Raw genomic sequence first — 23,046 nt, forward strand, 5'->3', positions numbered from 1 at the left:
AACATTGTCAATAACATAAACCTCGTTCAGACAACAGAGAAATAACAAACAAAACAGTTTATGCCACACACTGGGAAGCACTGCAGCACAAAATTATTGTACGAAGCACCAAAGCAAGCAACCTCTGCTGATTGAATGTTGCTCTTTATGGCATAATCAATCCACTCGGAAAATCGTTTCTTCCATAACAAATAACACTTTTTGACTTCCTTAGCCATGACAAGATTTAGAAAAAAAAAAGTACAAGTACATCTACCTTTGAGGCCGAGATAGCGCGATATTTGCCGCCGGCCAGTGCTAAAATCTCAGACTGCTTGGGTGTTGCAACAACGCTCTTGTCGGTAAAAGCAGCGTGGAAAGGCAGTTGTGGTAGCGGAGAGGCTGAGAGGGACGTTACAGTGCCGTTGAACCTCGAGAAGCAACCGCCAGAAACGCTGAAATCATCACTTTGAAACTGTCCACTATTGCGACCAAGCACAAAATGTCACAAACCTATGGCAATAGCTTTGGTGATATTTTGTTCTACAGGCAAAGCGACATCGCGATTTCCAGCACCCGTTCCATCCGACGTACACAAAGAGCTCCGCGGCATAGTCGCGCGAAGCCGTCTGATTCACAATGTAATTAATGAAGGTCCTGTGCACGCTGTTCGCTAAGTGAAAACATGTGCTAATGCGTCCATTTCTTCCCCGCACAAATCTACGTTCCGCTTTCTGCCACCCCGAAAAACAGGAGACTTACCGCTGTCCGCTGCCATGTTTTTCTTCAATGCTGCGCTTGGCTTGGACTGGCTTGGCTTGACTTTTCACATCAAAAGTGCCTGGGGTGGCTTGGTCGCTGACATCGTGGGACACCTCGTGGTTGACTCTCCCACAACTGTTATCGCTCGCGGGTACTCAAAGCAATACAAGTTGAAAAAAAAAAGTTTCCATCAAACACAGTCGTAAGGCATTCAAGACCAGTTGATCAGAGTTTAAGTCCACTTAAAAAAGAAAAATATATATATATAAAACCGAGCTCGATGGTCGTAATAACGACCTCACATGAAGTATAGCCCCTAATTTTCGTTCATCAACCGAAATAATCGTAAAAAATTCAATTTCATAGTCTCTTTTAACATAAAACTAAATGTCCTCAAAAGGTCCTGCAGTGGACGTTCTTTGGACAATCAGACATCCTTAAAAAGTCCTGCGGAAGATGTTTTCAGGATGAACCAGTGAATGTCGTCCTGAGGACGTACCGAGGACGTCGTAAAAACTTCGAGGACGTTTGTACCACTTGAGGACGTCCTGAGGACGTCGAGTGTTGTCTGGGAAGGCACTGCCCTTTGTGTTATCGTACAGATTTTCCCTTCTAATTTCTTTTTGTTTCCATTCTTTGCATCCAATTAACTGTATCTATTTCTCTCACTTTCTTTCTGATTGATCGTGGTCGCCTATTTACAGTACTTGATCGCTGTACTTGGTTGCCAACTTTATTGACAAAGCGCCGTCTGGCGCAGTGGTGGACGTTCGGGTGCCGGTAGGTCTGTACTGCTGAACAAAGTGCGTAAGCGACATGACAGTGCTCGATACGTTTGTGTATCTCTGTATTTATTTATTATTTATTATACCTTGGTAACAGCCCACTCGCCCGTTACAAAGGGAGTGGCCACAAATCATCATTATTTTCATCAGCTCGGGATCGCGTTGATTGCACGTCTCGTCTGAATCGTTGGTCTGAATCGCACCTCGTCGTCTGCGCCTGCGCGCCTGCATAGAGTAGCAACATGGCAGAGCCCTTGCGGGTGCCGATTTCAATGCATGGAAGCTTTTCCTCTAGAGTTGGTAAATATAAATCTATGCCGCGGGACGATCTCGGATCGATATCGCTCTCGATCTGCCATCGGAACGTAATTTCTCCCAAGAGAGGAGAAACCTTTGATTCGTGAGCGCCCCAGATCTGCCATTGGAATTGAGCATTAAATCTGGATCGCGAAAGCCCCATGATTTAAAGCACCCAAGTGGCTCGAGCTGTAAGCCATTTCAACAAATCCAAGAGCTAGCAGCGGGTCTAGGAAAATACCTAGGCTCCCTGCTTGCATTATAACAAAGAGACATTGGCCGGCGATTCTCTCAGATGGTAGGGAAAGCTGCATGGGGTTACTTCACCGTGGCTGTGATGCAGCGAATTGAATGGAATATGAGCGTTGTTTATGTTTAAATGGCGTCGTTTCACTAGTCAGATAACTTAATGGTTCGCGCATAAAGTCATTTTATATGTAGTAACTAGCCTAACGTACACAGTTGCATGACAGTGCAGCTGCGCGACAGGACCCCCGTATGTGTTTGACTGGCGCTATATAAGTATGTTCAAATCGCCCGCGCAGCATGACCTTGTGGTCAAGCGGTTATAATTGCCGCCCTTGTTGGATTAAAGTTACGACTCTGGTTGATCTGTCTAGTAAAAAAAAAAAACAAAGCACGAGAATTGGGTGATATGGATTTCTGAGAAATAAGATAGAGAGGCTAACTTTTCGTCGCTTAGCAACGGCAGTTGGCGGGCGGACGCGGGAAGAATGTTCCGCTTATGAAAAATTTAGTAGAGAAAGTGGAAAAGGCGGCAAATCTGAGCGCGCTCACGGAAAACACATTGGCGGCGCTGCAACCGATTTCACTTTCTGGCCCTGATCGCTCCTTCACCGGTCGGTGTACCAGAACTTCAGTTAGCCACGAAAGTTACGTCATTCAGTAGACAACGCCTCTCAATTCATAATATAGATTCTTACGCATTACGAATGATTCTTTACTTCTTATTGCTAATTTTAGTGGAGTGGGATATGAACTCCGTGCAAGCGCCGAAGCAATGCTACCCGTTCGTACGCACATATGGCGTTTATTTATTTTTATTTTTTTTATTAGTGTGAGGTGTGAGTTCTAGCTTGATCTTTAGTGTCACATCAACTGCACACGAGTCGTTCGCAGAAAGCTATCCTAATGGCGATGTGGCAATGTTGCCAAGGTGATCTATGCGCAAAGGTGACTTGTCTGGTTCGGGATACGCTCTCACTAGCAGGCAACTACTGTAACAAGCATAAAGTTGCGATTATCAACTTTAGGTAGTGCAACCTCATTTTTTTTTCTTAGTTCCTTAGTTCCTACGTTCTCTTTTAGTCTTCACAACTTTTATATAACTTCGCTTTAAGCGCATGTTTTCTTTCTCACATATATTCAATTACTTTTATAGAAGTACTCGTTATGTAATGGTTTTGTATGAGTGAGAAAGAAAGGTGATCATACGTGCTCTGTAATATAGCCTCGGCCTATAAAGCGAGCTGCTGCACATCAGCAAAACTTGGTCGGATATGGTTGTTTTGAGCATCGCCTTTGAAACATCGTAGTGGTTGATGCCACAAAACTCGTTATTTTTACCGTTCTTTTGTTCATGTTAACAAACTATCAATCAGATAGAAATTTATTGCACTAAAAACTAACCTCTTTTGATTCTGCCTCGTCCGTGTGTTCCGTTTACTTTACACCAGACCGTTCGCAGCGCCCTCTGCGTATTTTTCTACAGAGGGCTGTAGGGCGGTTCACTGAAAACGCCTGATTGACGGACTCAATATTTTGATGCTGACAGGGTCACAAATTTTCAAGTTGTCTGGAACTGTGCAGGGACGCTGTTGTTTGTTGCGTCTCCCGGTTCAAATTCCTCGCAACAACATGGAAGAGCCTGAGAAAGGCTCCTCACCGACAAAACCGAAGTGGCCATTCGAAAAGCAAGTGTGGTTCAAGACGTCTATGCTCGGAAAACGACGGGTGCCCGTGGAACCGATGAAAAACAAGTGTCGGAATCTGTTACAGTTGGCCCAGGGGTAAGTTTAGCGAGGTAACATGCGTGCTTGCACCTTAATATTTTAACACTTTCGGCACACGGGCGTTACCAATACAGGTCGAGCGCTGCGGAGTGGTCATTTTTTTAGCCGTGTTTTGGACTGGTGATCCTGCTCGCTTCAATTGCATCTTTAAAACGCGCTTGACAAGTTAAATGTAGATCGAACTTGATGAAAATTGAACGTGTCCGAGTGATGTGGGCGTAAAGCAGAGCTCGTAGTTGTACCGTTCTAATTCTTGCACAGAAGGGCAATTTTTATGCGCTCTTTCCATGCTGTTGCAGGAGGCACAATTCAGCGGTCGGATGTTGTTGTTGTTGTTGTTGTTGTTGTTGCTCTCCTCTGACATTGTGGCTCGTACCCATTATGGAGAATTTGCCAATACTCGGTGGATAAGGCTTGATAAATATAGAAATTAAATTTCACTTGTAAATTTTAGAAGTCTGATAAATTCAATCTGATACATGCATCAAAATGAATGACGTATCCTGAATTGAACTAATTCAAGCTAGAACGAGGCCAAAACTAAAGCTAATAATAGTAGTGGAAACATATTTAACTGGGAAGTCGCTTGGAATCAATAATAAATTCCTGGGCGGCGGCGCAAACGTCCCTGTGACTGTACCGGAGAGTCGAAACTCCAAATGAAAGAATAACGGAATTGTCAGATCTAGGACAATTTTGCAAAAGGGAATTTCAGGGGCTCTGTATCTCAATGTAGTAGAGCTGCGGCACGATGAAAAAAAAAAGGGGGGGGGGGGTGGAGTGTTAATTATTGTTTCCTCTTCAATACAGAAAATGCATTGGCTTCAAACCAGACCTGTGTAGGTAAAAGTCCAACAGCATAATTTGGTGAGCAATAATACAAGTCTGCGTGTGTTAAATGATTCACTATGCCAGGTGACCAGGGATATAGGAGGCATCGATACTCAGGAGGAAGGAGTCAATGTGAAGTTCAACAAAGCTTGCTTAACAGTACACATGCGAAGTCCGGAGTGAAATAAGCAAAAGTGCCACAGGAATAACAGAGCCATTAAGTGTTGCCTTGGCTATTGAGTCCGCAATTTCACTCAGAAAGAAACCCTTGTGACCAGGTACCCAAGTTATTTGAATGCATCGCAAATAGCAGGGACCAGAGTAGGAACATTCATAATAGAGAAGGTGTTATTAGATGCGGAAAGGTACGAGCACACAGATAGAGAACCTGTTACAATGGCAGTTGTCATATCTTAAGCACTTAAATCACGAGTGGCGAGAGTTACATCTATGAACTTTGCCAAAAAGATAGCTGTAAAATCTGGCAATTGAAATGAAAAAGACCAAATTTGGGGGGAGTCGGGGGGGGGGGGGAAATACCAACGCCTGATTTTTCCGCACACTGATGTGTCAATTGCATTAGCGAGTGGTCATTTGTGTGACCGTTGTTTTTCTTTGTTTCTTCTCCATTTAGGAGGGTGATCGCTAGAGATCCCGATATCAGCACTAAGACTAAGGAACTGCTCATCGACACATCAGAAGAGTAAGAATCCATTTGTTCCATTCTTTCCTTTTTTATTTTTTCTGATTGACTTCTGATTGATGCAAAAGGTTGGAACTTGGAGGGGAAAACTCCATGGCATCAAGGTCAGCTGGCATTTTGTAGCGGGACCGAGCCAACTTCTGTGCCTGCCCCCCTCCCATTGTATAAATTTTTCATGCCGTGTAACTTTAATGATCTGGTGAATTAGTGGGAATGCGCTTCATTGTTGCAATGACCATCAGTTACAAAAAATTTTTATTGCTTTGGATTGTCGGTGTTCTGCGTGCTTTGAGTTTTCGATTACTTCACCCTCACGTTGTCTTCTTATCGCCTCCAAATTAGCTCATTTGGTTGTGCTGCTCCCGCGGTGAGACAGTGGCACTAGATATGGCACCTAGGCCTTGACAAACTTTCCTTGAACCGTAACGCTTTCTTTCTATAGTACCCATGCAAGTTTTTAGGGGCGAAGCTCCTTAGGGTGTGGGTCTGTCCCTCCTCTGTAGTAGTAGTAGTAGTCGTCGTAGTAGGTAGCCACGTCTACTTTTATGAGAAAAAAAAAATTCCGAGAGTTGTGGCCGTAGCGGAATCGAACCAAGGACCCTTCTCTTCTGAACGCGTGGCGCTAACCACTACGCCACGAAGCGCACATGGACAGACGCACCACGATGGCAATAAATACCCAACATTAACGAAAGACTGCGCGCTTCTAACGCGTTTGTGCTAGCGCGTTACGGCCCGTGCAAGAAGCTGGTGTAAGACGCTGTGGCCTCTCCGCCTTACCCCCGTATTCATAAACGCTGATGGCGTCGGCAAACGCGGTGCACGTTCCGGCATGTGTAAACGGCTGCGTAAGACGCTGTGGCCTCTTCCCCTTAGAGTACTGCACGTTTCTAACGCGTTTGTGCTAGCGTCCCCTTAAGCGGGAGATGGTGCAATTATAATGAAGGGCGCTGTTATAAAATAGGAATGACGTCACATATGGCGCGTGTCATTGGTGGAAGTCAATCGTTCGATTTAGTGCGGCGAGACTGGGCGAATTACACGGAAGATTCACAGTTTACCGATGATTCCCTCCGGAGCTTCGCCCACTCATCATCATTCACCCCGTGGATATGCGGTGTTTTTTTTTTTTTTTTTTTTTTTTCTCTCTGCACTGAAGTTTCACATAATACCAATTTTCTCGTTTGTATTGCCACATGCATTGACATAGTATGTTGAGTCAGGCTAGCCATTGTAGCGGTGGGCATTGTCCTCAAGTAATCCGAGAGAGCGCCCAATTCAAGTGGCAGTCTCAGTTGTCAGCAGCTGCCCCAAATATCAGCAGGTTGTCCCCAGGTGTTGCGAATGGCGCTGGGAGCTTCCTGTCAGTCGCCGTGTATAGAACTGTACACAGCACATCCACCAGAAATGGAACCTAAAAAAAAATCGTTTGCAGAACCCATTTCACGATGAACGTTGACGTTAATGCAATTAGTATAAAGCAGTGTAGTCACACACTGTAATGCTACCGCCAAAACACATAATGTATGAAGCATGTACGCAGCCACTTCCCTGCGCATCCCTCTGGACACATTGTGTCATCTAGCAATGCTGCCACATATAATCACGCGCGACTATACGTGACTCATGAATATATGTGACACAGGTTCGATTCCACCAAGCACCGAATTTGCAGACAATTTTTTTTTCGCACATTGAACAGAGGCACATAATCGGTGACCCGAGTTGGCGTCAAAGATGTTCGTTGAAGGGCGGCACGTACCTAGTGTTGCATGACACAAGTTGGTTCGACGGTTGGTTTCGAACCTAGTTGCCTTAACACAGCAGCTCAATGCTCTACCTTTTAGGCCACGGACAGCCCAGTGATCCAAATTGGTGCGGAGTCATTTAGTGACAAACATAGAAACATCTTGGAAAGTGTATGAAGTATTCTAAGAAAGCCAATCACATTAATAAGGCAGCCACTACAAAAAAATATAACAGAAACACACGGTTTCAAGGTGACACTTTTGTTGACAGCACGTCTTTGTCATCTTCTAGCCTCAGTCTGCTTCGTCATCTTGCACAGCAATGGTAAAGACCGCATGCCAGCCAACAACAATACTACTCAGACCCATCAATGCAAAGCATAGGGCAGTGTTTTGTGATGACCACTTTGGTCTACAAGTATTTAGCGAGAGACTAATGTAATGCCGTAAGGCCCTGTTCGTATAATGAATGAAATGTAATGGAAGGTGAATATTAAGGAAACAGCAACGAGCAAAAAATAAGTGGAGCTTTATTAGTAAATTGCACTTAAACCATTGTTAAAAAGAACACTCTTACCTTGAGATGGTTTGATAAGTCAGGAAACACTGAAAAAACGAAAGAATGGCGTTGAAGTTGCCGTGCTAGCTCGCCATGGGCACCTTGGATTTTGACGGGGTCTGTTTGGGCCGAGTTGATTGCTTGTCAGCAAAGATAGGCTACACTGTATTCTAAAGAAGCCAACAACTGAATTGAGCAAGTTCAGAGAGCATTCACTGCACAACAATTGCCCAAGTACGAGAAAATACTTTGAAATCAATAAGGTCACACTACGTACCGGCGCTGCGTTTTCTGCATAAAATACAAAGCCCGAAAGTATTGCCTTTGTTTTCTCTTCTATTAATCAACCACTTAATTTGAAATTAATGAAAATAAAGTTTTCGAAGAACACTTTGGCCTGTCTAAACGAACTTAGCGTTTTGCCTTAGTATCCCTTTAAAAGCCATCTAGCTGAGGACAGTGAAAAGCAGATGACTAGAAAGAAGTCAAAGAAACTTGTCGATGACCATGCCGCTGTATTGAAATGGGACATACCTGACCGGAAAAGACATGAACATCAGTGTCCTAATGCTGTTACAACCATTGATTGGTGTTATGTATCCTGGCCAAATTATATTTACATATCACGAGCTGCTGGTGCTGATGTTAGCATTTCTGGCTTCTCTTGTTCCCCACCTTTCCTCGGTGTTGTGCGTGTGCTGATATTAACCTTTTATTCTGCATTGCAGTCTGCACGGGCATTTTATGTCCTTGCATTTTCACCTACATTTACACCTAAGTTGTATGCTTTCTACACTTCTTCTCAGTCTGCCTGGAAATACAATGCATGCCATATTATTTCGCATTAATATTGTTGCGCGAACAAGGGATTAATTACACTGAAGACTATTTACAAGTTATAAAACAACTGCACCACTTGCCAGTTCAGCCAACAGCGCGAACCCAAGGAGCAGTTCGTCTTCTTCGTTGGGGCGCCCGGACACATCGTCCAAAGGAAACATGCAATATGCATGTACCATTATACCCAGCTGGAGAAGTGCTGTCTTGGTGCATCTAAATATTGATCCTAACAAGAGAGGTCTGAGGCGTGTGGCATGCTCAATGCCAGTGGGCTGCAGGGCAGATGAGGCACTGGTAGTAACTAGGACGACTTAATATGTGACTGGAGTCACGACACGGCAGCACTCATTATGCGCCTCACATTCCTGAGTTGTCAAGCGACGCTCCGCCCTGTCGAATGCAGCCACTTATGGACGCGAAAAGCGCCAAAAGGCATTCACATCGGGAAAAGTCATCGCTAGAAAATCACGGCCCAGTACTAGGAAACCAGGCGAAAAGTGCACATCTCTGTGTTGTTGATCGTACAAACGCCATTAGTTCCTTGGGAGGTCAGGAGCTGGGCGTGGGCAAATTCATGTGCTTGGGCTGCCCGGGTGATGGCGTCAAAGGCGTACTCACCAAGGTTGATCCAAACAGTTCACGAAGCTTCGGGCGAAAAGCGGTTGAGAACAAATTGTCACCGACATCAGCAAGGGTGGTTATAGGAGCAGCGACTGAAGCGCGATTATGTGAGGAGGGAACAAACATTGTGAAAGAAAAAAAGTGTTTTTTAATTAAAACAAGACAGAGTTTGATTCATTCAACAAAAATAAATTCCTAATCAATTTTATGTACGAGTGGCAAGAAAAGAAAACACGACTCTATTTTACTTTATTATGAATAAATACCTTTTTTCAGTGCCTACCATAAGAGTTGAAGCCACTATCACTTGCAATGCAACGCAGCACTTGAAGTGTGCAGAAAGGCACGCTCGTAAAGTTCACCTCTTACGACACGCCCCCCTCACACGTGTTGTTTTGCTTGTTGACGTTTGTCTGAATTTGGTGGCGCGGCTAGTTTCATCGTTTTTAGCTTGTTCAGTCAAAAGTAGTGAGTTACGAATGCCAGATAATTGTTTACTTTAGCTGTTTTCATGTGGTTGCACTGGCTGATAGGCATAGCATCCTACGATGGGACCAGCACTCTGCGCCGAAAGCTTTCATTGGCCTGCGAAGAAAGTATGTTCTGTGCAGGGGTGCGATTTCAACGCCTGTACGGCTGACATTTTGCTGCATTGCTTTCCGCACTGAAAGCTCATAATGCACATCAAGTCGAATGGCGGGGCATTTGAATATACAGCTCTAATGGCAGGCCACCAAACAAATTTCGCACCTTTGAGAACAAACCAGGTATATTTACCTTGTATTCGCTGGCCCCTGCTGTGACGGATGGAAGCGATGTGTCCAGTGGCAATGTTGGTTCTCAGCCGAACAACAGAAAGAACAGGGAATAACCGGCAGTGTCGTGCCGCGAAGAACTATATGCAAATGTGACGTAGGGTAGAGCAAGGTTCCAATAAGTATGGTCAGACGAGACATACTTTGCAGGCATGTCTGTCTGGATTTGATTCAGACACTCCGTGAGACCGATTGTTTGCGGGTGGTAGTCAGTACGGGCCTGGTTGAGTAAGACTGCGGGTTGCCCGTGATGACTTTTGAAAGGAATGTCCAGCCCACAGTCAGTGAGTAATTGGCATGGAGTTCCATGATGTAAAATCACGTCATGTAGAAGAAATTAGGCGACATCTGTGGTGTAGCTTGTTGGAAGCACTCTGGTGATTGCATAGTGCGTGGTGTAACCTGTCGCCACAGCAACCCACTTGTTGCCAGGTGTTCTCAGAGAAAAAGCGCCGTGTGAGTTCAAGCCAACGCGACTGAACAGCTTTGATGGGATGTTGAGCAGTTGAAGGCATCCAGCAGGGAACATCAATAGTGTTTTTCGGCGCTGAAGTTGCTCACACACCACAACATATTTTGAGATGAAGTGGGCAAGGCCTGGCCAAAAGAAGCATCGATGAATCCGATCGTAAGTGTGGAAGATATCGAGGTGACAGGCAGTTGGTGAGTTGCAAAGTTCATGAAGAACAGCCGACTGGAGGTCCTTGGGAATGATGACAAGTAGGGCCGGGCCGTCGGGGCAAATGTTGTGGCGGTATAATACGCCATCCCGGAGGACAAACAAGTGAAGGGATGAATCAGAAGGCGAAGGTTCTAGATGATAAATGATGACATGCAAGAAGGCATCATGACGTTGCTCGCTGGCAACGTGGAGCAGTTGAGAAATGGCGAAAACACAAGCATTGGTATTGGTGTCAGGGACGGTGGGTCGTTAATCCTCGGGGTAATGTGATAAACAGTCTGCATCTTAATGTAGGCGGCCTGACATATACACTACTGGATAAGAATATTCTTGTAATCACAACACCCAGCAAAGCCAGCCGGTAGGATCCTTAATTGATGAAAGCCAGCAAAGCACGTGATGAGCTCGTAATTACAGAGAAGTGCGTGCCATATAAATACAGGCATAATTTGGAAACCGCCCAGACAAGAGCAAGGCATTCACGCTCTATAAACTAATAGCTACGCTTCGCAGCTGTGAGGAGACAGCTGGCGTAGGCAATAACACGTTCTTGCCCCCGTTGGCGTTGGGCTAAGACAGCTTCAATCCCGTGACCACTGGCTTCTGTACGAACTTCTGTAGGAGAGAACGGGTTAAAGTGGACCAGTATAGGTGGTGTAGTGAGAATGGTGGTGAGGTGGGCAAAAGCGGCAGCTTGAGCTGCACCCCACGTAAATGGCACATCCTTCTTCAGAAGATGAGTAAGTGGTCAGGCGATTGCTGCAAAATCGTTCACAAACTGTTGGAAATAAGAGCATAGTCCTGCAAAACATTGGACGTCTTTGGCAGACGGAGGTACAGGAAAAGATGTGACAGCACGAATTTTCTCTGGGTATGGTTGAATACCGGAAACGTCGATCAGGTTGCCCAGCACTATAATTTGTTGGCGGCAGAAGTGAGACTTCGATTTATTAAAGGGTCCCTGAAACGGTTCGGACAAATTTTGTAGACGCGTAGGGTGCAGCTACAGTAAAACATTCGCGTCACAATTTAAGTGAAGCGTCTCATATTAAGAGAGCTACGAACGATTACAAGTTACCCTCCTCCCTAGCCATGCATTTCCTCCTCAACTCGCTCGCCGAGTGATTGGAGCTAAGCTCCGCCTGCGCTGGCTCTACGTCATGTTGTGAAGTCCATTGTCGTCTATTTCCGGTTGTCTTGGAGCCAGCGCGCTGAGGCTCACCAACCTCTTCGCTAGCCGCCCGGCCGTCGATCCCCAGCGAGAGCGATCAAGCAGCGAGCGTTCTGTCGCAGCGCCGAGCGTGTCCAGTATTCCGGTAACCACAGCCGAGCGGGGTGATTTCACGGATAGCCAGAGGCGTAAACTAAAGCCCCTCCATACCGCTGTGATACAGTGGCTAGAATAGGGAAGTGTGACGAGGGCCCCGCCGCTCGCGTCAGCGTTTGAGATGCAGCCGCAAGGCGGCGCTCGCGCTTGCATTCACGTAGCCCGACCAGGCCCGACGATCGACTAGCCGGATAAGCGCCCCGATTCGCGATGCGAATTTCCTTTCTTTACCTCGAATGGTATATCTTGCTCAGCCGCTCGTGTTCGCGAAGATCGCAGCAGCATAATAGCGACATATGCGCCCTATAAATTCGCGTATAACACGTTGTTTGCTCGCGAGATCTTGGCCGTCTTGGCATGTTTACCTCGGACGCCGCGCAGACGCGCCTCGAGTTTTGCTTCACTGCGGTCTTATTTTACGCGCAAATTACTGTCTATAAACGCACGCTTGAACGAAAACAACTGTGATTGCTTGCAAATATGAGTTTAGTCCCCGAGTTGTTCGTTAAAGAAGGATGCAATTGGATTTCACTTAATATATGTAACTGCCCTTAATTGGAATGCACCGATGATTATGTTACATAGAAAGTTGCCTTGGCTCGCTCAATATTTTCACGTTTTCACGATTTCTTGGAAACTGGGATGTTATAAGCGAAATACGGTGCAATTATTGATAATTTTTATCAATCACTGTGTTGCCGTGTACTGTAAAGTGTCGCTTCAATAAATGTTACGAGGACACATAATTAGTTTTCGAGCTCGTCGCTCATAACAAACTTTTAATTTCAATGCGTTTCGAACAAACAGAACACCATATACTTGACAAGAATAAAAAAGAAACAGGTTCGGTTAAAGGAACATAAATAAACAGAACACATTTGACGAGAACACCGAAAAAGGCTGACGGTGCATTTAAAATAATAATGAGAACATTAGAATTCTTGTTTCCTTTGCTTGCCCAGTTTCAATGGGGATAACACAGGAACAAAAATAAAAAAATTATGGGGTTTTACGTGCCAAAACCACGATCTGATTATGAGGCACGCCGTAGTGGGGGACTCCGGAAATTTGGACCACCTGGTGCTCTTTAACGTGCACCTAAATTTAAGTACACGGGTGTTTACGCATGTCGCCCCCATCGAAATGCGGCCGCCGTGGCCGAGATTCGATCCCGCGACCAGGGACAAAAATTAAGTGCTCAAGTTAATAGGTTCTCGCCTCTTACATTGCAGAGCAGCAGCATGGGGCATCAACAATAGACAAAATTACTGCAGCCCTCATGTAATGGTAATGCGCATGAAGCAAAGGTAGAAATACCGGTTTCGACGCAGCGCATACACAAAAGAGAACCAATAACAACGGTGCACAACCGAGAGAAAATATGAGTGAAGAAACAAGAATAAAATATTTTAAGCAACATTCTTGTAAAGCAAGGAAAGCATACACACTAAGTCGATTAACACACTTAAAACTGCTATAGCCACTGTACTTACCTAATATTTAACATGAAGGGGTGTAACTGAACACAATGCACATTCCCTTTCATGGTTCTCATGATCGTCCTGCGAAGTTTCAAGTGCTTTTTTTCTCTCTCTTGTGGATCCTCGCTCTTCATTTTGCACGATTTGTAACCATGCAGTCATGCAGCCAAGCACAAAACAGTGACTTTGACGGCGGCTCATCCCTGAGCACTTGTCAGCACCGCACGAAACATCACTTCGCGCAAGAATTTCCAACAAAAAGCGAGAGAAACTCACGTATCGGGCGCTCAGCTCGACGTATAAACGAGTGCGAGCGCCCCCCGGCGGATGCATCACAAGGCGGCGACGGCGGTTGCCATAGGAGCCGCCGGGCGGTAATCACACTTCCCCTATTCTAGCCACTGTAGTTGTGATGAAGGAGCTTCGTAGACGTACGTGAGCGGCCTGATCGGCATGCGCGGTCCAGCCATCTGGTGGTGCAGAGCTTAACCAGCCAAAAACAGAGCTAATGTTCCTGTAACCAAGTGTAAAACATTTTAAACATGACAACGTGTTCAAGATTATGCTCCTGTCAAAAATTTGAGCCAGCAGCAAAGTAGAAAAAAACTTGGTTACTGCTCTATTAGCTGTGTGTGTTTGGTTGAGCTTTGTGCCGCCAGGTGGCTGCACCGTGCAAGCAGTTCTAAAGTTGGTTCTTTATTCTATGGCCCCTCAATAAGCAGTTCACGTTTGCCCCTCCGTTCATCACGTAAAACGTGGTAAAACGGCCAGTACACTTACGCTTGCGTTCACCTGAATACCGGAAAAGCTAAATTCTATTGTGGCAATTTTCGACGTGAAGTGACGGCCGCAAACGCGTAGATGCTGGCGCCGTTTGGATACCGTCAGTCCGATGCGCTGCAGCGAGTCCGCTCGTCTGCTGCCTTGCAGCGGGGCACGATGTCGCAGCTTGACATGTCGCCGATCGCTACGTTTGCAGCCCACTACGCTAGGGCGAACCATGGTGCTTGCGAAAAGATAGAACAAGACCAACACTGACCGTGCAGCTCTCGTCAACACGGAGCACGTTGTAACACAAGCAGACGACACTTGCTGTGGGCCGGAAGTGCTCTTTCTGTAGCGATACATGTCCTTGTGCATTCTCTTTCTGTTACTTTCTTTTTATAGAAACAAATTAACTAACATCTAAACTATTAGGAACAACATTTGTTCACCATAATGTTGTAAATATTATCGATGACGCGCCCTGGGCAGCCAATCGGATAGCTGGCCCAGTGACGTATTCTGGGCAAATCACGTCATCTGGGCAAAAAAATCAGCCGCTTGGCGTGCTGCAATCGGTAGCGATGTACATTTTTAAAACCTTATAATAAGTTACACGCTTTACGTGTAACGCTTAGATGCATCAATTAATGATCAGAAGGACCTACTCTAACGACTCAGTACGTTTGTACACAATCGTCAAAATCGTTTCAGGGTCCCTTTAAGTTGGAGGGCACCCTTGCGGAAGACTTGAAGAATAGCTGATAAGCGCACAATGTGTGTCTCATATGTAGGGAGAAATACATGAACGTCACCTAGGTAGCAAAGGCATGTTGACCATTTGAACCCTTTAAGCGCAGAGTCCATCAAACGTTCGAACGTTGCTGGGGCGTTGCATAGACCAAATGACCAGTTCAGCTGACAACTTTGAGATGACATAAGCTATCAGGGATGACGAATGCGGTCTTTTCTTGGAACTTTTAATCCACAGAAATCTGCTAATAATCAGATTGAAAGTCTATTGACAAAAAGTAGTTAGCATCGTGGAGACAATTGAGGGTGTCGTCAATGCAAGGTAAGGGGTAAAGTCCTTTTTCGGTAATTAGGTTTAGATAATGATAATCTACACAAATATGACACGCACCCTCTTTATTTTTAACAAGCACAACAGGCGACAAACAAGGGCTCGACTAGGGTTCAACAATTCCTTTGGCAAGCATCTTGTTCACTTGCATCTTGTTCACGCTGCAGACACTCGATATGGCCGGTGATCAACGGGTCTAGCATCATCAGTACTTAGATGCTTAACATGGGAAGTCTGACCCAATTGCGAATACTTGAGGTCAACAATGTTGCATTAGGAGTCCTAAAGACGGCATAAAGCTGCTGCTGGCTCAGAGAATATGTCTGCAGCAATCGTGAGACTAAATGTGGTGTCGAGACAAATTGGCATCCTGCGGACATGCTGTAGGATCGGAGCAAACGTCTACTGAAATAGTTGGGACGTGGTCATCTGCTATAGCACGCAGCATGGCAGCCGATATGCCGTAGGGTAGAACTTGCTTTGTCAGGCCAGAACTGACAACGGGGAGGCATGTCCAGTTACAACGATTACGACAGAGTGATGCACAGTGATATTGCGTATCAAAAGGACATCAGGAATAGGTGTGATGACATAATCACCATCAGGCACGGGGAAAGATGATAGAAAATTGACGATAGTTAAGGCATTAAAAGGCAGGCGGACAAAGGCCGCTGAACTCAGTTGTACAGGAGTTCAGCATGAATATTCAGGAGAAGAGGAAGTATGAGGCAAAGGGTACCGGCTGAACAATTGGTCAGAGCAGAATGTGTTGAAAGAAAGTCTAGTCCAGGGATAAAGTCATTTGGACAATTAGTCGGCACTGTAAAAAGAAAAAAAGCAGCCGGCGATGCTTATACGAGCAGTACACATTCCAGTGATGGCCATAGTGCCACCATGGGCAACGTGTTGGCTCATGTAGTAGCAGGAGGGAGAACCTTCTTGAGTCGACGACGGAGGTTAGCACTCGTTATGGACACCTGGGTTCCAGTATCAATTAACGCCTTCAAAGCGACGCCATCGGCGTGAACTTCAAGTCAGTTTTGGTTTTTTAGGAGCGTCAATGGAGGATTTTGGCTCGATAAAAATAATGCAGCACTACCCCCAGGAGCTGCATGTACTATTTTTCCGTCCAGGAGAGTCCATAGCTGGTCGGCGACAAATAGCGGCAGTGCTGGGGCAACGAGGACCGATGGTACTAAGGGGACGACACGCATGTGGAACGAGTGTCAGATATAGGAACTTCAGAGACAGGAAACATACGGCGGGGCGAGAAACGGCGAGGATCGGGATTTGGGCGAGGAGAGGGGGGAAAGTAGCTGCAATACGGGGATATCCAGGAGGTGCGGTAGTGGTGGGCTACATGGCCAATTCAGTTGCATTGAAAGCAGATTGGCTTGTCATCCAGATTTCTCCGCTCAGTAGGGTAGCGGAATCTGGGAGGAGAATACAGGTAGTTGCGAGGCACAGCTGTCGGCACCGGTTGGGCATCAGGCCAAGAGACAGTAGGCACTAGGGAAACTGAGGTTGGCAGATCTTTGCCACACGACTGCCTGAATGAGGTAGATGCCAGGGGCTGGTCGGTCACTGGTGTGATCAAGTGAGCGTGGGCGGAACGGAGCTGGACTTGCAGCCTCTATCTCGCGGCAAACGATATGCATCACAATCTCATTGAAGGGCAGTGCGGTGGTATTATTTGTCCAAGGGATTAATTACACTGAAGACTATTTACAAGCAGGCGCGGATCCAGGGGGGATGTCCGGATGTCCTGACCCCCCCCCTCAGATTTCTGCATCGCCCCCTCGCTGACAGGGGGATGGCCCTGTTGCAAAAAAAAAAAATATGGCCACCAGCATTCTTCAAAACTATTTTTCGCGAGTACCAGTGGTATCAGCCATGCATAGAAGTAAAGCTAGCGCACTCACAAGCTTAGTTGTATTCCGTAGGAGTGTGGTGTCGCGAAGTTGCCGTAATTATTTTTTCTCATGAACACCTTGGACCTCCTTACGCCTGCCGTGCCTTACTCGTCCCGTCGGTGGCGTCGAATGAACGAGGGGACGTCCCTTTTGCCAAACACGCCGAGGTCCGCTCGAGCGCCTTCGTGCCTGATTAACTTAGTTTCCCCTTGGAGTGTCAACGGTTGCCTCATTGGCTGTCATCGGTTCCGCGACCAACCTGCTTAATGAAAGAGATCTCTTGCTGAAGTGTTTATATATAAATAATAACTAACAGCTAAACTAAGAACTACGCATAGGCAACTTTTTTTAACTGTAGCACTCATTGTGGTCACAGTTACACGTTGACAATATCCAGTACGAGCACAGTACCGTTCGTACGCTACAAGTTTTTCATTGTAACTTCGCAGTTTTATTGTCGTACATTAAGCATAGGAGGCTCAAGCCCACCGGATCCGTTTGTCTGAGTCGGCGTTCTCGCGGAGCGGGGCGAAGCCTCGAGCCGCGGCAGCGAAGTGGGGGAGCGTGACGTCAGCGGCCGAAGCCAGCGCGCGGGCCTAGGATGGCGTCGCGTGGTTAGAGAAACGGGACCAGATGCGCGCCTTGTGTAAAAGGATGACGTCGCGTGGGGAACAAAACATGAAGACGCTGGCTCGCGCTCTCGCCTACTACGCCACATCGTTATTCTTGTAGGTTGCGTCGTGAGTCTTCATACATGGTGATTCGCATATCGTAAACAGCCAGCGCAGTGGTTGCTGCGTTGGAGCGGACCGTTACGCCCGTATTCAAGAACGTCCCTCTAGTCAACACACCACCACGACTCAAGAGAGAAGATGTCACCGCCATCCCTCCACAGAAGTGGTCACTGAGCTTCATGATCATTCATGGGAATTCATGAGAATTGTCGCGTCTTTATTCTCGATTATTCTGCGCAGTACGACAATTGAAATTTGGAGTCTGATATCTCGGAGCACGGACACGCTAGAATAATTCTTCCGACTGATACTGTGTAGAAACTCGACTGTCTCTAAGTTTTCAGTACAAACATACCCACTTACTGCGGTCAACAAGAAATAATTGTTCAATTTTAGTTAATTGGACTGCTCACACCGATAATTATCATCTCACTTTGCGCCCCCTTAGCCACATAACGTATTTGCACAGGTGGTCTTCGCATGCCTCCCAGTGCCTAATTTAAAGAAAACCATAAAGCTTAGTTTTGAACACCCTGTATTATCAGGCGCAGCCGCCAAGCACATGGCTGTATTGGGTAACGTCCTTTTCCTATAAGCTCGGAGAAACCGATACCTCGCTTCGCTACAGGTCTTCTTCCTCTTTCTGGGATTTTACGTCCCAAAACCAGTTCTGATTATGAGGCACGCCGTAGTGGAAGGCTCCAGATTAATTTTGAGCACCTGGGGTTCTTTAACCTGCACTACAACGCAAGAACACGGGCGTTTTTGCATTTCGCCTCCATCGAAATGCGGCCGCCGCGGCCGGTATTTGGTCCCGCTATCTCGTGCTCAACGCCTAAGCTGACTGAGCCACCACGGAGGGCTACAGGTGTTGCTTTAGCCGTATAAAACGCGGGTTTATCGTGAGGAAAAACGGTAAATTTCGATAAATAAGAAAGACTACTATCATCATCATCATCACCATCATCATCATTGACAGAAGCTGACCCCCCCCCCCCTCAGAAAAAACCTGGATCCGCCCCTGTTTACAAGATATATTTATAAAGCAGCTGCAGTGCTAGCCAGTTCAGCTGACAGCTCGAGCCGAAGGAGCAGTTCTTCTTCGTCTGGGCACCCATGTGGGACTTCCAAAAGAAACTTGCACTATGCATGTAGCAATATGTACCAGTGTGCTTATTTGTCTTTGCGCTTTCTTTTCTTTTTTCCTTCTTTTTTTAACTTTGTTTACATTTACTGTCATTGTTCATGTTGGAAGAATGGCTCAATGTCATGCTGCATTATTTGAAGCATTTTCGCTGCCCCCCGTTTTTCACGAATTTATATGTTTGGTGTAAATAAATACTGATAGATTTATTGAAAAACTATTGTGATAATTAGAGTTCAATCCTGGACCAGGGCAAATTTATCATCAACTGCAAATCTTTCTTTCTGGAAACCCCATATGGGTCTCCTTTGTAGCTTCAAGGGGCTGCTCTTAGTTGGAGGACAGTTTTTCACTTTCATGAACCTAACCAGATACTATCACTATTCAGCCTCACTACTTAGCGCTAGGGATTATTGTTGGATGGGAGCCTGAAACTTATTTCCTCACAATTAGGCATACATATCCAACGTTTGTTATCCATGTGGTGCTGACATTCATATTTAACGTTTGAATCATCAGAAGATGCTTTTATACATTTGTACCTTCTGTATGCTGTCTCCGTCAAGCGCACTATACATCTTCCAATCAATTTAACGGCAGTCAGTCGCTGCACAGCAAGAGGACAAAATGTCCTCGATTATATTCTTCGATACTTCCTGCATTGCTTGAGCGATAGTGTACTTTCATGATGTTTTACTAAAGCATTTCCAGAGATCAGTGATGTTGGTCTTGGTCGAGAGTGATCACAGCATCACACTATAGATGAAACTTGTCTGGCCGTGATTTGATCAGTGTCACTTAAAGGTGTCCTGCAACAGCTTTTCTTCAAATCTAAGAGCACACTGGAGTGAGGGCAATGCCTTTCATTGAATATATATTCCTGTAATTTTTTTTTTTTTTTGAAAAGGACCTAATTAATAACGGAGATAATACAGGGTGCAATGCTTACCTTCTCCATTTCTACTTAACACAGCATTTCCTTTAGCTGCTGGAAGGGCAATGCCCTGCCTATTGCTCCCTTTTCTTTTTCTTTTTTTCCACCTGGTTTGCCACGTGTCATATTGTTTGAATGAAACTAAATATAAGGATAGAGGCCCATTCCATGCACATAGTGCAACAGCGACTTATGAAATGTATTGTGATGTCAGCATGATCCATCGGTCATTGCTCAACTTCACACCCTTGAGTACATTTTCGCGGACTGTCTTTGTCCCCAGTGCATGTCTAATGTAGATGAGGGGCATCCACGGCAGACGCAGGAGCGAAACACTTTGGACCTGGGACATTCTCTTCATGTGGTTGACCCCAGTTACAAGCATTGGCTGGTGTAACAGCCACCCTGACCCAAAGTCTCCAGGGAGAAATTTCCTTCACCCGAGAAAAACTGGGGGGAACTCTTTCCGCGATGCACTTACGGTAACCCTTCAAGGCTGGCATCTGACAGATGTGCCAGAGCACTACAGAGCAGTGCTAATAGAACAGACGTGTTGACAAGCACTGCTTCCCCATTGGCTGGAACATTGGGGGCGAAGAGGATTCATGCTTGCATGAGGTTTTGCTCGGAAGCAACTTGGGATCGCGAACAATCACCTAATGGCTGGCTATGGGTTGTCACACAGCTTTATGACGTCATAAATGCATAATAGAGGTGGCCTCATACGCCGCGAGGAGTGTGTGAGTGATTTTTCATGCGAAAATGTTAGCTCCCTACCGAATGCAGCGGAGTAACATTTGGCTTTCATGTTTATGGCAGCATTGTATGCAGATCGCAACCATTTTCTTCCGTGTCCAAACGGTGTTGCAGCACCCATTTAAGATGTGTAGGCTCTCGTGCATCTAACCTGTGCCGAGTGTTATGCATTCATGTTCCTCGGTTTATGACAGACTCAATGGGCATTTGTGACAGCACTGTGATTGCACGCAAGGCAGCATTTTAGTTGCCGTTAAACCCTGATTTAATGAAGTCGATCAGACTTGAGAAATACTTTGTTGAATCTAAAAGCTTGTTAAACACGAAAACACTTAAAAATGCACATGTGAGTATAATGCTTATAAAAGAGCAGAAAATGGATGTCCTTTCTTGCTTGCGTGGGCTTCGTACAACTAAAGGAGTTGTGGGCTGAGAAGGTTGCTGACATCTCAGTTTGCTTGCAACAGAGCATCTGGCACAACTGTTAGAGTCAACACTGAGCCTTGCTATGTTGAGACACTGCGGTGGAGCAGTTTCATAAAAAAGAAAATGGACCACCTTAAACCAGCAGGGGACTACTCTTACTGCAGCCATACACTTATAAATTTCGAGGCATTTTGAACCCAACAGGTTTCCTGTGACGTGTTTCGCAATGCATATTTTGACAAAAATCTTTGTTAAATTTGACAATATGTTGAGTTGAGCTTTGTCGCTTCAATTTTTTCAATGCATTAGGCTCTATGAATATGTGTTGAGAATTCTAAAGGACTTATCGAAAGCTTTGTAAAATCGAGTTTCCTTGATGACAGGTTTGACTGTATGTGGACCGTTGGCGCCCTGCCATTTTCCATAAAGTGACTATTAGGGAAACTTTGTTGGCTATTTTCCTTTCATCTGCCTCTTAATTTGAAAGCTGTTCCACCTTGACCTTGACTTTTTTTTTTTCAGGATCCTTGCAAGCCTGGACAAGGGCCTCCAACTTCGGGTTCTCGACCCTGAGAAACTGCAGGATCTCATGGTGAGCTGGTGTTTAGTGGTGCAGGCAACCTGCAGCTATTTACATTTATTGACCTTGTAGCTAGTCAAAGTGCTGTGCTGGTGAATATCAATTGAAAAAGAGCAGACATTACATCAGAGAGGAAAATTATTTGAGCTACGTTAGTAAACTACCTTTCTACAATACCAAAAAGGCCACCCTTACCATGAGAGGAGGTTTGGTAAATTGGAAAAGATGCAAAAATAAAAAACTGGTGGTGACACCAACCTTGAAGTTTCCGCAACAGCTTGCCATGGCGTCAGAAATTTTCACGGCATCTGCCTGAGTGTAGTTAATTTTTTTATGAGTAATGATGGACAACATTGTATAGTAAAAGAGCCAAAGATTGGGATTGGCAAGTTTGAAGAACTTTCACTGAACCACGCTGGGCCCAAACGAAAAAATACTTCTGATATCTGTGGCATCACAGTGATGTACAGGCAATGAAGTTGTGACGCAAAATTTAAGAAATGGAACTCTTACCTTCGCTTTCACCTCAAATAATCAGCCTATTACCACAAGTTTTTAAAGCATCTGTTATCAGTTTAAAGTACTGATATAGTGTTTATCTTTAGTGTTCCTTTAGTCCCTTAACTGAGGTGTGCATCTTTTGACTTACAAGGCCTTTTTTAGAAGTATCTGACCATGCTCCCAGAAAAAGAGAAGCGTTGCCTGGTGTTTTCGTCATTCTAATCAATGTCAAAGTAGTGCCCGCCTGCTTCCAAACATCGAGTTTGACAGTCCGTCCACTTCTCTCTAAAGAATCCGGGAACCCATCCTTGGAAACTCCTGCTAGGGCAGCCGTCATGTTGTGCTAGATACCCTTAAAGGTCAGGAAGTGCATTCTTTTCGAGTACCTTTCGATCTCCGAGAACAGCCGAAGTCACACATGCCCGAGTATGGAGTTTGGCGGACCACTGAAATGCTGTGCCTTGCCAAAAAACCCTGAATCACATAAGCCTTACAAACAGGTGTATTATGCTTGTGCAGTTGCCAACTCTTTGAATATCTCTGTGAAAATCTTGAATATCTCTGTGAATATCTCTGGCAAAATTTTGCAGGCATCCGCTGCATACTCAGATTGTTTTTAAAATGACATTCACAGCATGCTTCACAATCAGATGGTGGTTTCGGCACGTAATACTCCAGAATTTAATTAATTTAAGGTCAGATACCTTTCAGACAGCCCTTGTATACTATTCCGGCCACATGAAAGGGTT

General features: G+C 45.5%; 1 protein-coding gene across 1 annotated transcript in view; it reads left to right on the forward strand.

Moving 5' to 3' along the window:
* Positions 1 to 3,611: 3,611 nt before the first annotated feature.
* Positions 3,612 to 23,046, forward strand: part of LOC119466459 (uncharacterized) — a 50,406-nt gene continuing 30,971 nt past the window's right edge. Inside the window, exons 1-3 of the mRNA XM_037726972.2 lie at positions 3,612 to 3,853; positions 5,322 to 5,390; positions 21,739 to 21,808. Of these exons, the coding sequence (XP_037582900.2) occupies positions 3,702 to 3,853; positions 5,322 to 5,390; positions 21,739 to 21,808 (291 nt within the window). The 5' untranslated portion in view covers positions 3,612 to 3,701. The remainder of the gene's footprint in view (positions 3,854 to 5,321; positions 5,391 to 21,738; positions 21,809 to 23,046) is intronic.

This window comes from Dermacentor silvarum, chromosome 10 (assembly GCF_013339745.2).
Source record: "Dermacentor silvarum isolate Dsil-2018 chromosome 10, BIME_Dsil_1.4, whole genome shotgun sequence".
Taxonomy (NCBI): domain Eukaryota; kingdom Metazoa; phylum Arthropoda; class Arachnida; order Ixodida; family Ixodidae; genus Dermacentor; species Dermacentor silvarum.